The 14,084-nt window shown below is 41.3% G+C and overlaps 6 protein-coding genes across 11 annotated transcripts in view; 2 read left to right on the top strand and 4 right to left on the bottom strand.

Moving 5' to 3' along the window:
• The window catches only part of LOC129582546 (uncharacterized), a 6,397-nt gene extending 5,623 nt beyond the window's left edge, over positions 1 to 774 (top strand). For all 5 annotated transcript variants that reach the window (XM_055474062.1, XM_055474063.1, XM_055474064.1 and 2 more), the window contains one exon: positions 241 to 774. In XM_055474062.1, the coding sequence (XP_055330037.1) occupies positions 241 to 283 (43 nt within the window). In that variant the 3' untranslated portion in view covers positions 284 to 774. The remainder of the gene's footprint in view (positions 1 to 240) is intronic.
• The window catches only part of LOC129582551 (histone H2B), a 26,494-nt gene extending 12,410 nt beyond the window's left edge, over positions 1 to 14,084 (top strand). The window contains exons 2-3 of one of the 2 annotated variants that reach the window (XM_055474073.1): positions 12,947 to 13,109; positions 13,546 to 14,084. In XM_055474073.1, coding sequence (XP_055330048.1) covers positions 13,018 to 13,109; positions 13,546 to 13,828 — 375 coding nt within the window. In that variant the 5' untranslated portion in view covers positions 12,947 to 13,017 and the 3' untranslated portion in view covers positions 13,829 to 14,084. Of the gene's footprint in view, positions 1 to 12,878; positions 13,110 to 13,545 lie in introns of those variants that run through there. The other variant, XM_055474072.1, reaches the window with a different exon arrangement.
• On the bottom strand, positions 1,991 to 2,847 carry LOC129582549 (protein ATP6V1FNB-like). The gene has a single exon (XM_055474070.1). The coding sequence runs from the start codon at positions 2,735 to 2,737 to the stop codon at positions 2,132 to 2,134; it is 606 nt and encodes a 201-aa protein (XP_055330045.1). The 5' UTR covers positions 2,738 to 2,847; the 3' UTR covers positions 1,991 to 2,131.
• LOC129582548 (uncharacterized) lies at positions 3,884 to 5,829 on the bottom strand. The gene is made up of 2 exons (XM_055474069.1): positions 5,315 to 5,829; positions 3,884 to 4,701 (listed from the first exon to the last, which is right to left on the bottom strand). Exons 1-2 carry the CDS (start codon positions 5,826 to 5,828, stop codon positions 4,028 to 4,030), a joined length of 1,188 nt encoding a protein of 395 aa, XP_055330044.1. The 5' UTR covers position 5,829; the 3' UTR covers positions 3,884 to 4,027.
• Positions 6,101 to 11,153, bottom strand: LOC129582547 (coatomer subunit delta-like). Its single transcript, XM_055474068.1, has 12 exons — positions 10,848 to 11,153; positions 10,735 to 10,774; positions 10,440 to 10,663; positions 9,968 to 10,147; positions 9,321 to 9,526; positions 8,876 to 8,967; positions 8,690 to 8,771; positions 8,411 to 8,573; positions 7,838 to 7,985; positions 7,600 to 7,708; positions 6,911 to 7,112; positions 6,101 to 6,391 (listed from the first exon to the last, which is right to left on the bottom strand). The coding sequence occupies exons 1-12, from the start codon at positions 10,848 to 10,850 to the stop codon at positions 6,302 to 6,304; spliced, it is 1,539 nt and encodes a 512-aa protein (XP_055330043.1). The 5' UTR covers positions 10,851 to 11,153; the 3' UTR covers positions 6,101 to 6,301.
• Positions 11,531 to 12,685, bottom strand: LOC129582550 (histone H2A). The gene is made up of 2 exons (XM_055474071.1): positions 12,251 to 12,685; positions 11,531 to 11,971 (listed from the first exon to the last, which is right to left on the bottom strand). The coding sequence occupies exons 1-2, from the start codon at positions 12,524 to 12,526 to the stop codon at positions 11,795 to 11,797; spliced, it is 453 nt and encodes a 150-aa protein (XP_055330046.1). The 5' UTR covers positions 12,527 to 12,685; the 3' UTR covers positions 11,531 to 11,794.

The raw sequence follows: 14,084 nt of genomic DNA, 5'->3' as shown, positions 1-14,084 counted from the left end.
TTGAGGGCTTTTTATGGAATCATGCTTTTAGCGCATAATGATTCGGTTTGCAGTTCCCGGCATTAAACTGATTTTTTCTATAAAGTTCGGCAATAACGTTAATATTGTTCAACAATATATTATTTTTTGAATTGAACAATGTCAGATTTAGATTTTCACGTAGTGACAGCAAAGGACTAGACTGGTTGAAATTGCTCAGTTGTTGAAAACCGGTTTTTTCTGACCCTGTGATATTTGCAGGCGGAAGAATACCGATGAGAACTGGCGTCGGGAGGCTTCGTAAATCAAATCAGAAGGACAATATGTCCCGTTTAGCAGACGCTTCATCATCGCTTGTATTTTTCCATTTTTTTTGTCGGTCACTGGCATCGAAGCATTCTGTGTACCTCTGGACTGAACCACTGGCGATTTGTTTTTACGGCGGACACCGGCGAATCTGCTTTCGTTGTACATTTTTTGTTCTGACCTTTTTACTTTGTACATTGTTTTTTTTCCTGAACGGCAGGGTTGTGTGCGCGCGCACACGTCCCATTGCGGGATAGACCATTGTGGCTGTTACTCGCGTTTTGTTACGGATTTCAGTTTCAGTGTGGTTGTGTGAGCGCTGCACGTTGCGGGTGTGCTTGTTGGAGTTAAGGCTTGGGAATGCGGGGATGGTTCCCGTTACAGGGAATTTGTATGCGCCAGCTGTTGTACGATACCGGTATTTTCCTGTTTAGTATTTTGACAGCATTTGTTATACAGAAAATTATATATAAAAATGAAAAAACCTCATTCCGATTGTACCAGGGAAATAAAATGACAGTAATCAGTTTGGCAGTTGTAATAATCCGATAATTGCATTCTGTACTGGCTGTTTCGTTTCCATAAGTAATACTTACATGCACATTAACGATCAGAATCGATGCATAATGATTTTGCTGTATTAAACGTTCTTATTTCCGTAAACTTGGTGAGCAGGTAATTAGACAATTTTTTATGACAATTATATTTTATGTCAATTTTATGTCACACATTTCCTCGTTACCACTGAAGCGTATGATGCATATCACGCTCTGTGAAGCTAGGTGTAAAACGGCTGGTATGTTCATGGTGTTTTGTAGTGCACTGGCTGTTACACTAAGTGCTCGTAAAAATAATAAGCCATCAGCTTAAACGTAATGGGAGTTGTTGATTTTCGTAAACAAAGGAAATGTTTAGAAAAATTTGATAAATATTTATAGTTAGTGCAAATGATTGTTTTATTTTGGAACATATATTAATTTTATTATGCAAAATAAAGCACAACAATAACAGCTCCGGCTGACAATGAGTTTCCCCATCTCACGTGGTGAGTGTATACGTAATCCATACTAGGAAAATCCATATTATATTGTTATTATATTATTGTTTATTACTATATTATCATTTATTTTATATTACTTACTGAACTTTTTCTCGTATATTATTCACTGAATTGAATATATTAACCCAGTAATTAAATTGAATTGAATTTATATTAGTTTTATAATTGTGATTTTATAATTTTGTTGAATTGTAGTTTTTATGTGGTGATAATAAGAAAGGCTGGTTGAAAATCGGTGTTTTTAACGCCGTGATATTTGCAGGCGACCAGACGTTGAAGTCCCGTTAACCGGGTTGTCTGCTCTTGATATATGAATGAATGAGAACTAGGGTCGGGAGGCTTCGCAAATCAAAAAAGGACGATATGTTCCGTTTAGCGCTTGTATTTTTCCATTTTTTTGTCGGTCACTGGCATCGGAGCATTCTGTGTACCTCTGGATCTGGCTACTGGCGATTTGTTTTACGACGGACACTGGGGAATCTGCTTTCGTTGTGCATTTTTTGAGCTGACCTTTTTACTTTGTATTGTTTTTTTCCTGAGCGATAAGATTACATATATGCCGCACACGACCCATTGCCGGATTAGAGCATTGTGCAGCTGTTGCCTTTTACGAGCGCATTACGGATTTCAGTTTCAGTGTGGTTTGTGAGCGCTACACGTAACGGGAGATTTAACGTAACGCTGCACATAACCGGATACTGGATGTTATGTACATAGTCATAAGCTGCTAGAGCATCAAAAACTGAATATATAAGTATACGTTCAGAAGCGGTTTACTAGCAACGGTTATCGTGCACTAAGGTCAAGTTTGACTTTGCTTTCTTTATGATTAACAACACCCGTCTGCCGGTAGAACTCCCTGGCGAGCACCGGCCGCACACCGAAATTCTTGGGAGTCTCCTCATGTGACTTCCCGGCCTGCCCGGCATTCTCCCAACCATATTCCCCGTTGACGTTGGGTGGAACGATAAAACGCTGATTCATCGGCAACGCCCAGCGATTTTTCAAATATTGAAATCGGCCGTGGTATTCAGTCAGTGGCGCTTTTTCCGTCGCCGGCACCGGGTACTGCAGGGACAACGGCGGGATATGCTCCGTGACCTCCGGTCCCGGGGGCTGGTGCGGCGGGAAGCGGCGCACCCGGGGCGGGTAGTTGATACGCGGGAGGAGAACGGTAATGTCGCGGGCGATCTTGGCGCTGTCGGAGATATTGTAGTCAGCTTCCTTCCACCATCCGGGTTTCACCACGTTCACCGTGCCGATACGCTCGGTTTGCTCGTCCAGTAGGCGGCCGTATTTACTCTGCCAGGCACGACTGATGATCCGGTCATGTTCAATTTGGGCTTCCTGAAAGTAGAGTTTCCGCACATCGCGGGGCTGCTGTTTGTACATGACGTTTAACTCCGTACTACAATATATTATTGTGTAAAGCGTGTACAGAGATGACCTTTATAAAATTCGAACACTCGGTTTACGACCTACACAGCTCTATGTACTGCATCTATTTCGTACAAATTTACAGTTAAGTACTTAACCTTAGTAATTTCATACTGAATAAGTACGTACAAAATTGCGTTGATTGTGTATAAGCATGTGCTAGACTGACCTTTAGTACACCACCATACGGTGTATATTATTACAATATTATTACAGTACTGTACTTATTATCTTTAAGCCACGCTGTACAAGTAGGTGCAGGGTCCACTCTAATTCATACATTACTGTATGTTAGCATTAAGTTTTTGACAAATGTCGGTACAAAAAAATTAATGTTAGTTCGACAATAAATCTCTTGCTGTAGAAGTATAGCTTGACAACCACTATGCAGCAGGAATGTCCGGTACGAACTACGAAGTACGTACAGTAAGTTCACGCCGAAAACGCCCGACTGCCAATAGCAAGCAATATTGGTATTCCGGTCCTGCCGCGTAATAATTCCGATGCGGCAGCGTCCGGCACGAAATAATTTTCATGAAAAAACTTCCGTTTGCGAAAATGATTTGTACACTACAGGGTAAAAAAAAGGTAGAGGGTAAAATATGCAGCGGACGTTTTGGTTAAGGTGTGGATGGGCACACAGTGGACAGAATGACATCCGAAAATCCTGATTCACGGACGAACATCCCGAAAATGAGAGAGAAAAGTCAGCCGAAATTCGGACAGTTTATGTATCTCTCTTCTCTAAATAAGTACGTTACTTATTTTCCGTTCAAAGGCAGTCAAATGAAACTAAAGTGGCGGGCATATACGCGCTGATAGCCATAGTATGACCTTTTACTATTCTGCGCAAAGTTCGCTGGGCTCCATTTCGTCTGGGCATTCATCTCAAACCCTGTCCGTCACTTTATTGCAAAGTCTGCATAAGCAGAACACGTCCATGCGCATTTTTCCCTCATATTTGTGGATTCATGATTATTAGTACGTAGTCCTGTATTTTATTAACGATATAAAGCATATCCCATTTAGCAGTAAGTACTTGACTATCCTATGTACAATTTCGCAGTGTGCTAATGGTAAGTATTAATATTACGATCGCTTTTTATTAGGGTACTTGTATCAGCTATTTATACCAACCAGCAAATGCAAAATTCAGTTTCTCCTTATTGAAATTTGACCTTTGATCAAATGCTACAGCCAAGATTTTGCTAAAAAAAACATTGAAGACCGTTCCGAGCGAAAACTTTAAATGAGATATTCATTGACGCGGCGTGCAGCCGCCGCGAATATCGGATGCGCTAATAAATCAGCGGCCGTTGGTCGCTGTTTAGCACTGCGCATACAACACCGCTCCGCGAAATCCCTGTACACCGCTGACGCCGTGTAGTGCACTTCGGGATATCCGCCTTCCACGAGAAATTTCACCACCGTCTCCGCGTCCGTCTCATCGTCCACCGCCAGCTGCCGTTTTTGCAGCGGTCGTGTTTTATTCCGCACCAACACGGTTTTCCCGGTGTAGAACGCCATATCCAGGAAGATCACACCGACACTGTACACATCACTGCGGGTGGATACACCCTGTACCGGAAACTCGTCGGTTGCGGCGTTTTGACTGTCTGTTGAAGATAGAAACTGCGCTACTTCCGGTGACATGTAGCGGACCGCTTCCCGCAGGGTGGCTAGGCTCTGGGGGTGCTGGGTATCAAGCATGACGGACTCGTCGAGGCCGGCGATTTTGATGGTCCGGTAGGTGCCCACGGAGTCGGCGTCATCCAGGAGGAGTTTGCGCGGCTGGATATGCAGGTGTTTGAGACGGTTGGCGTGGAGGTATTCCAGGCCGAGGAGGATCTGTTTGAGATAGTCCAGGCAGAGGGTGCGCGGCAGATCGGCCGTGTGCAACAACCGGTGCAAGTCACCACCTGTGGGCAGTGAATTTTATGAGCCAAATGCATGTGACAATGTTCGGTAAAAAAATGTAGGGAAAATGTTGCATGAACTGCCATGAAGTACAACGGCAAAATGAACCTGAAAATTCACTTCGGAAATGTATAGTATAAAGTATACACAGTACTTATCTGCTGTAATAGGAATTATCTCTGCTGGCGATGCTCTCACAAGATTTATGCTCGCCACTGCTCTACGTTCAACACACATTTCGTCAAAGCCGAAGTTGCCAACCGCTAAATATACGTCTACGCATTGTAAGGACAGATGCTACAGACTCGCAATTTCTGGCTTATGTATTACATAAATACTGTATATAAATGATATACTTTTCTTATACACATTTATATACAGTAGCTTTTCGGATACTTCTACGTACTGTAACTTACAAAAAAAAGTTAAAAATATAAAAGTACCCAGTAAGGACATACAGATACCTATAAGAGTATACTACCTACTGTCTCCAAAAACAATTGTAGTGTCATTTTGAATCAATCTGATTATTTTATCTCCTTTCTTCTTCATATTGTACTAACATTTTTCTGTACTGTTATAATATTTCTTCGTCGCTTCAGGTTGTTTAATTACCGGGAAAGAATTCCATAATGAGTAGCGCCTGCGGTGCGGAGTCTTCCGGTACGAGCATATGTTTGAAGAAGCCATCGAAATACCGCACCACATTGGAATGTTTGAGTGCGTACAGTGGCTGCCATTTCTCCTCCCGGATATCGCAGAACATCTTGGCCACACCGAGATCAAATTCCTCCGTGTACTTGCTCTGTTTGGCGATCACGTGCATCTTCTGCCCGTTGGATGTGTAATCCGCTACGTGTAATGTGGCTAACTGACCGCGATAATACGTTCCCACCGGTTTCAGGATGGACGTCGTCTGCACCGTCTTTTTCGGCATTTTTCTCTCCAGAAACATTAATTCCAGTCCGCGGTCTACGTCTTCCCGCGTTAATAATATTGCTGAACCAGAATAATATTTTTCCAAAAGAAATCGTAAACAAAAACGCCGGGAAAAAATGCCTGTAACTGGTTTACGGAAACACAAAGAATTAGTGAACAATTTTCCGGTGAAAAATGAAATGCTCAGCATTCCACGCCGTTGACGCGTCTAATACTGAGCACGTCGCTGCGAATATTTCCCCGGAATGATAACATTGATTATTGACAGTGCGTCAGTTGTGCAGGTGCAGTGCTGCACCTGATAACCCATGTTGATTCACGGTTTTTATTATTTAAAAACGGTTCCAACATTGTTGGCTGTGCAATCAACGGATAAGATAACCGATTACTGTTGTTGGAAAAATGCGGTGCGAAATCATTTACCTGTCGTCTGCACACTCCGACCTGCTGGAGTCACTTTCCCTTAATGGCTTTATTTTCATTCTAGATCCGTTTGCAACGATTCTCTCTGAATAAACACTCGACATTTTCATTACATCCAACTAACCCAGTTCTCCTTTAACGACGTGTAAAATGTGGAATAAATAGCGTGCCGAAATGTGATAAAACAGATTACAAAAAATACAAGTTTTAAAAAACCAGCAATTTCTCTCAGTTCTCGCATCAAACAATTTCATATTTCGACACATTTAATTTATGATCCGTGGAAAATTTGACGGGTTCATCGGTGGTGGCCGTGACAATTTCGTCAATCTGCAAAAAAATAGAAACGATCAGCGACAATGAACCAAAAAGCCGCAAACCAAAAAGCAGCAACGATCACAACTTTGTATCTACATTTTCAACATGAAAGCCTGCCTAGCAATTAATACTCGAATTGATCATACATATCTGTAATGAAACGCCGACAATCAGTAATTAGATACTTATTAAAAATACCATTTTTATCATAAACAGAAACAAAAAAAATAAATTAAAAAATAAAAAGTAATTTAAAAATGCTGGAAATTCACAAGAAAATAATAATTCTTAAGCTACAATAAGGACTACTACTGAATAAACTACTTTCTTAAGCTACGATAAATAATGAAAAATGTACCACGCGAACGCCATCACTAAGCATCAGCCAGACACACCGGACAGTAAACATATTCACGTACATAATCTTAAATATAAGATCGAACGGAGAATAGAAAGTTCAGTAAAATAAAATTTCCGCAATGTAAAAGTGCCCTGGATATAACGGTACTTCGTACACATCCGGCAACTCACCGTGACGCCCAGTAAACTCGTGGAACTGGTGAAATCAACTTTAACCGGGAAGAATCCGCTGGGCTTGCCGCCGGGGGTGCTGAATTCCATTGTACCGCTATTGTTGCTGGCATCAACCAGGGGAATCTGCCAGTGCAGGGCACTGCGCTCATACGAGTAGGCGCCGTCGCAGCTGCCCACAACGGGACTGCCGGTGCCCGGTCTACAATACAGTCAGGTTGTGTCAGTTTTATACTTTTATCTACGTATCTCTCTTCTCTACTTTTGCTTTCTTAAGCTGTAAACTCTATGGATTACCGTAGCAGCGAGATTTGAAAGAAAACGTATTGACAAGACACGTGGTATCATTTATTGCCAGAAGAATACAGATATGTAATAAATTACAACGTTAGTTTTGTAGTGCAAGGGCCTAGGCGTGGACAGTGGTTACTGCGACGTATCAACCGCTAAATAAAGGTTCAATAATATTTGCGAAACTTCCACCCCGTTAAAATAATTAAATATTTTTCATTTTACTGCAGATTTTCTCAAAATGAGTTCCAGCTATTTTTTAGCTAACTGAAAGCATCAAAAAATCAGAGCCGAAGTCATGATTGGACCAAGCTGGCAAGACTCAATTCATATTTAAACAAAAAACGACAGAATACTGCCGCAAATCAATTTCATTCATTAACTCATCAGTTACTCACGGTATGGGAATGGTTATAACCACATCGCGCAATTCCACATCCTCGTTGTTCAGTGTGTATTCGATATTCACCGAGCAACCTTTCCCAGCTTCCGACGGCCAACAATTGACTACGCAATACAAACAAACGATTACACGAACGGATATGGTAAAAATCAACACAGTAAATTTTTACATCAGAAATGCGCACTGTACTATAATCAGCTTTCATTGCTGTGCACTAATCCCAGAACACTCACTGGCCAGTGGAATTTCACTTTCCTCCGTCGTTTGCAGGCGCCACTTGAGGATGCTGATCTCGTTGTTCAGTGGGAATGCCTCCTCGGGATTTTTCAACGCGGCAATACCTTCCGCTCGCCATTTTTCCTTATCGAATTTCGGATGAAGCTGTCAGAAAATAAAATTCCCAGATCAAGGAACTTGCATTACTACGAAAGCGGTAAATTTTGTAGCGAAATTCTTAATTACAGTCCGTATTTTCTCTGCTCTCTGTAGCGCGATTATTTAATTTCGTCTACATTTTCCGTTAAAATCGGAATCGAATGTAGGAACTCTGCAAAAAATTTGTTTCAAAAAGTAATTTGGCCCTGCGTTCTTATGGCGTGCAAATTGTAATTAAAATTTGGTTGATCAAAATCAACTTTGGTTGATCAACTAAACAGAGCACCCAACACTTTGACAAGTACTTGTAATGCCGTTACACTACATTATCGGTTATTTGTACGCTGCTGCCGAACAAACATCATCGATTCCAATATTATGAAATCATTAATAAATACAACAGTCAAGTTGGTTTATAGCAAAACTCCCACCTGAATTTGAGTGCGTTCATTGCCCAGATCAATCTTCAAGGCCAAACGGGCCATCCGCTCATCTGATACGCGGAAGGAGAGGACACCGGTGATTTCCATGTTCTCCAGGCCGCCGTCACGACCGGCGCTCAGTTTGATGTCTTCCTTAGATTCAATGTGCACGCTGGCAAAAACAAATAGTCCTCATGCAAACTCGTTGCATTACAGCTTTGGTTAAAATACGCAAAAGCTATTATCACAAAAACAACCACCTTCTACCATTAAATTGAATTAACAAACCTTTCTTTTCCAGCAGATGCTGCAGACTGTGCCGGTGTTTCTGCTGCACTTCGCACTTGCGTAGATGTCGACGACATGACGCCTAGTACAACAAACAATTCCCATAAAAACACCCGGATATTACACTGCTAATCTGATGCAATTTTTAGGCAAATAAAAACGCATCTCAAAGACTGATTTACTTACGTTCTCCTTCGGATTGCAATTTATCCACAAACTGATCCACATCCTTGCCTTTCGTTCCCAGTTTCATGGCTTTACCGGATGTAACCTGCCGACTGCACGAAAAAGCAAAAACTAATTGAGCACGAAACTGAAACAATTTTTTTGTGTACGGACAAAACTTTATATACGAAGTACCATACGTGATTTCAACTGCATTTTGTCATACTTTAGCATACAATATGCAATCGGTAACCCAGAAACAGATCAAGTTGCAGCATTAAAAGTGAGGAAACACTCTATAATTACAGAATATTTTTTCATGAAGATACACAAAATATTGTAACAATTGTATTAGTTTCTACTGTTCAGTGTTTACAACTGCAAAATATTAATTTTTAATCTGCAGAATTGATGTGATAATTTATATGTCTTATACCGCTAGTTCCAGCCACAAAGAGAGTATTACCTGGACGTATACGCTGGCTTTTCATCCACCCGACTCTCCACGATGGGTGTGCTGACTGGGCTGGACGCGGAGATGCCGTGACCACCGCCACCCATACCGCCCATTCCGGCCGGCATTCCGCGGCCGGTTTTCGCCGCATCTTTCCGCAGCTGCGTCAGTTCCTTGGCCTTGCGCTTGGACGCCTCTTTCGCTTCACGCTCTTGGGTCTAATGAATTGAACAAAGCTGTTTTGCAAACGGATCTCAGAGAGTTTCACCGTTTCCACATTCACAAATCTTAAAAAACATTGTACTTCAACTGTACTTAAAAAAATTTATTACCATTAAAAATTTAACTACCGTATCACCATCAAAACTTTCCCATACAGCAGTGGAAAAATATAACTGTAAGTCTGTAACTACAATGCAAACATCCCGACTACGTATCAGAATCATGCATTACAATTTACAAATATAAATATGTGTAAATGGACTATAAGCAGACAGAGACTGATCTATCCATAACAGTATTACTTACAAAATTGTTGGGCATGTTATCAGCATGGTAAAACAAGCAGCACTCGTACAATATTTCAGCGGTAAAATTCTAAAAGTTTTTAAGAAAAGAGGCAAAACAAATAAAGTCAAACCAGCCATATTATTCAGTACCTGTCGTAAAGCCATTTGAATGCGTTCTTCTTGAGAATCCATTTCCGTGAAAGTGCGAATCTGTGCCAAGCTGACATTCTCCCGATAGCCCAACGCCACAATTTCATCAAATGCAAAAATCAGCGAAAACGCATTCTTTATCACGTCGGCCTCATCCAGAACCTTGCAATATTCCGGAATCTGAAAATTATCAATATTTGCACTTTTCTGCGTGACTGCGTCACAACCCAAATAAAAAAATCATTTTTTCTGAACAGCCAGCCGCAAAAGAAGTAAGATTTAACAATGAAAAATCAATTAAAATCAATTTTAAAAAATATTTCGAATTTTTAAATTTAAAAACTGAAAATAAAAAACGACAGTAAAATATTAAAAAGTAAACGTTTTCCCATAACTCCAGAAGGAGAAAATTGCAGTATGCAGTGTCACTATGCACCGAGCAAATTTCGAAGTGCATCAAAACAATACTCACCACACGGGCGAACAAGCGGAGCGTCTCCAGATCCTCGAGAATATTGCTATTGCGCGTGGTGAGAAGGACCATGTAAATCTTATCAATGGGCTGGTACACGTAGCGGACGGACTCGGTCTCCACGAAAGTGTGCTGCTTCCCCGTGGTCATCAATTTGGGAAAAGATGCCAGTAATCCCTCGACACGTGACCGTGTCATATCCACAAACTGACGGGATAGCAGCGCTGCAGAAACAGCAAACTTTCACTTTGGCACACGAAGAACAGATGACTGTGGTTCGCGGCGAACATCTTACCTTTCCCCGTTTTGTTGCATACTGCTGCAGCCAACAGGACCTGGATAACATTTGCATTCAAAATTATTTTATAACGTATTTCATGGTTTAATCATGATGGCTCAATTACTAACCATTTTCGTGTGGAAACTGAATGATGGTAAAGATCAAACACGGCAAATTGTCCACAGCACGGTGAACACGCAACACACCCGCAATTCAAGAAAAGTGAGCCACACTTTTCACACGGAAAGAGATCTCCCTGATATAAGTCACTGGCTCCTCATCAACGCAATGTTGTGGAATTTTTGGGATTCAGGATGAATCAGAACAAACTCAATTGTACAAACGCATCACAGATTCGAGATAATATCCAAGCTAAAATTTCTTAACTAATGAGAATTTAAGAATTATCAAAAAAGGTTTACTTTGCTTTTAAAAATCCACAATTTGAGCCACGTCACGAAATACAGCAGAATATTAGTGAAGTAGTACAGGACGGCTTTGTTGCATACGCCCCTTCAGTCTGATATGCAGTCTCGAGTCCAAGATTGTTTCCGCTTTTTAAAAATGAATGAAAGCAATAATTTTAAGCAATAAATTAATAACCAATAATTACGTTAATTAAAGTGGGATATCAAGAATTAACTAATAATTTTAATGCCTGTTTTATTTATCGAGTGAATGTTTTTAATGCCTATTTTAATTATCGTAAGATCTACTTATTCAGCTGTGTAACTTGTGTTCTCGTTTTACGTGTGAAATACTTGTTCGATCCAATAAAATTACAGTAAGTCAGCTTTCGCAAATTTCAAGATTTCGTTCTTTTTTTAATCCTGATCGATTCGTTTTTAAACAGCGAGAAAAAGCAGATCAACGATTAATACTATCGTACAAGTTAAAAGGCCGCCATTTCACTCTTCAGACTACCAAAAAAATCCGTGGAAAAATCGTATGCATAACATGGAGCGCAGGAAAGTGGGAGACGTTAGACATAACTGCGGGAATTTCAACAATGACATTTACGAGATCTTTTCCGACAACATGACACGTATTACGTCAATAACACGGACAATAAATTCTAAACTTCCTGCGACGCGGAGGTCTCAGCCTGCATGGCCTTCTTGGTGGCCTTCGGTTTGGCTTCGTGGGTGCTCTCCTGCGGTCCACCGGAAGTCTTCTTGGGCAGCAGCGTCGGAGCAATGTTGGGCAACACACCACCCTGCGCGATCGTCACACCCGACAACAGCTTGTTCAACTACAAATAAAACAGAAAATCAACACCAGAAATCATAAAATGGCTCATTAAATCAAATACTTTCAAATACACTGAAAATAATTTGGAAGTCGCAAACCCCAGTAATTTTGAGATTACACATCCCACGCAATAACAATTTGAACAAAATTTATTCATATTTACAAAAAATTTAGAAGAACCATGAGAAAGCTTGTCACAAATGTTCGATAATTTGGTCACTTTAAATGGAAGACAAGTAAATTTAGACTTTAGAGGAAATTTAGTCGATCTTTTATTTACCTCTTCGTCGTTACGGATAGCCAGCTGGAGATGACGGGGGATGATGCGGGTCTTCTTGTTGTCACGCGCAGCATTGCCAGCCAACTCCAGGACTTCGGCGGCCAGGTACTCGAGGACAGCGGCCAGGTAAACCGGAGCTCCAGCACCGATGCGCTCACCGTAGTTGCCCTTGCGCAGCATACGATGAATACGGCCGACGGGAAACTGCAGGCCAGCACGGCTGGAACGGGACTTGGCCTTTCCCTTGACTTTGCCTCCTTTACCACGTCCGGTCATGATGCTGGGGAATGCTTAACTGACACTCAAAAAATAAAAACAAGCAACTTGCTGTAGCTTCAGCGAATATTTCTCCAAAAGCAGGCAATGGATTTTTGTGTTGCCGCTGTTACGGCTTTTATAGCCAGCTGATCTAAACGTTGCCAGCCTCAGTACCGCCTAACCGTAATCACTCTCCAATCAGAAAGCGTACCTGCCGATAAGGCGGCGCTAAGCCGAACTTCAAATCCATGACGTCACAATTCTGCGGTGCTTAGCGATTGGCCTAAAATTACTCCCCATAACATCCAATCCACGCGCTGAAATTATTAAGTGGGCGGAGTAAATCATCGAGCGGCTCTGCAGTGCTTTGCGAAACCAGGCTATAAAAGCCATTTTATCCGCATGTTGGTTCATGCAGTTGGAAGTGTTTGAAACTTTTGGTGTGGATTTTGAAGTTTTGATTTTTTGCCCTTTTTGAGTTAAGATTCTCGTTTCGCAGTCACAGCACCATGCCTCCTAAACCCAGCGGAAAAGCTGTCAAGAAGTCCGGGAAGGCCCAGAAGGCCATCCGCAATCCTGATGCCAAGAAGAAGAAGAAGAGGTTCGTAATTTTTGATCATTTAAAATAATACGTAATGTAAATAAGCAAATTACAACATGTTGTCGTAGAGTCGTAGACGCTTCAATTTTGCTACGTATTAGAATTTGTTGATGTACTTTTGCCTATTCCGTGTTTTGCTTTCGTTCTTTACATGTAAATCATTAGGCCCGTTTATGAGAAATAAGTGATCTGATCGGAAATTAAATTAAATTTTTATTTCGAAAATCTTTCCAGCTTTAATATTGCCTATTTTACTGTTTGATTATTGGGTTTTTTGTGACTTTTGTCATTTGAGAAATCAGTGATTTGATTGAAAAATAATTTTTCATTTCAAATTTTTTCCAGCTTTAATATTGCCTGTTTTACTGTTGGATTATTTCGCTATTAATTTTACTGGATAATTTCATAAACGTAATTTTGTTTGTTTCCGTAACAGGAAGGAGTCCTACTCAGTGTACATCTACAAAGTCCTGAAGCAGGTGCACCCGGACACTGGCGTCTCCTCCAAAGCCATGGCCATTATGAACTCCTTCGTCAATGACATCTTCGAGCGGATTGCCGCGGAAGCTTCGCGTCTGTCGCACTACAACAAGAAGTCCACCATTACCTCCCGCGAAATCCAGACAGCGGTGCGCCTCCTGCTGCCCGGAGAACTGGCCAAGCACGCCGTGTCGGAAGGCACCAAGGCCGTGACCAAGTACACCAGCGCTAACAAGTAGATTCGGCTGTTCCATCTCCTGATCTCATAATGGTGTAAAGTTGTTTGCCTATGACTCCATGAAAGCTTAGTCATTCTTGTTGGACGTATTGTACATACTTTTGAAGTTTTCTCGTCTTCAGTTGAATCTTTTAAGCATCGATTTCTGTTGAATAAACTGGAAGACAGTATTTTTCGTTGTTTTTGTCAGCATTGGTTGAGACATGCAGTGCCAAAGCTGGTATTCGCAAGAGAAATTAAAAATTGCTGAAGTTTGG

This window comes from Paramacrobiotus metropolitanus, unplaced genomic scaffold (assembly GCF_019649055.1).
Source record: "Paramacrobiotus metropolitanus isolate TYO unplaced genomic scaffold, Prichtersi_v1.0 Parri_scaffold0000008, whole genome shotgun sequence".
NCBI lineage: Eukaryota > Metazoa > Tardigrada > Eutardigrada > Parachela > Macrobiotidae > Paramacrobiotus > Paramacrobiotus metropolitanus.
The sequence above is the reverse complement of the archived record's forward strand: the minus strand, read 5'-3'. Positions and strand labels throughout refer to the sequence as shown.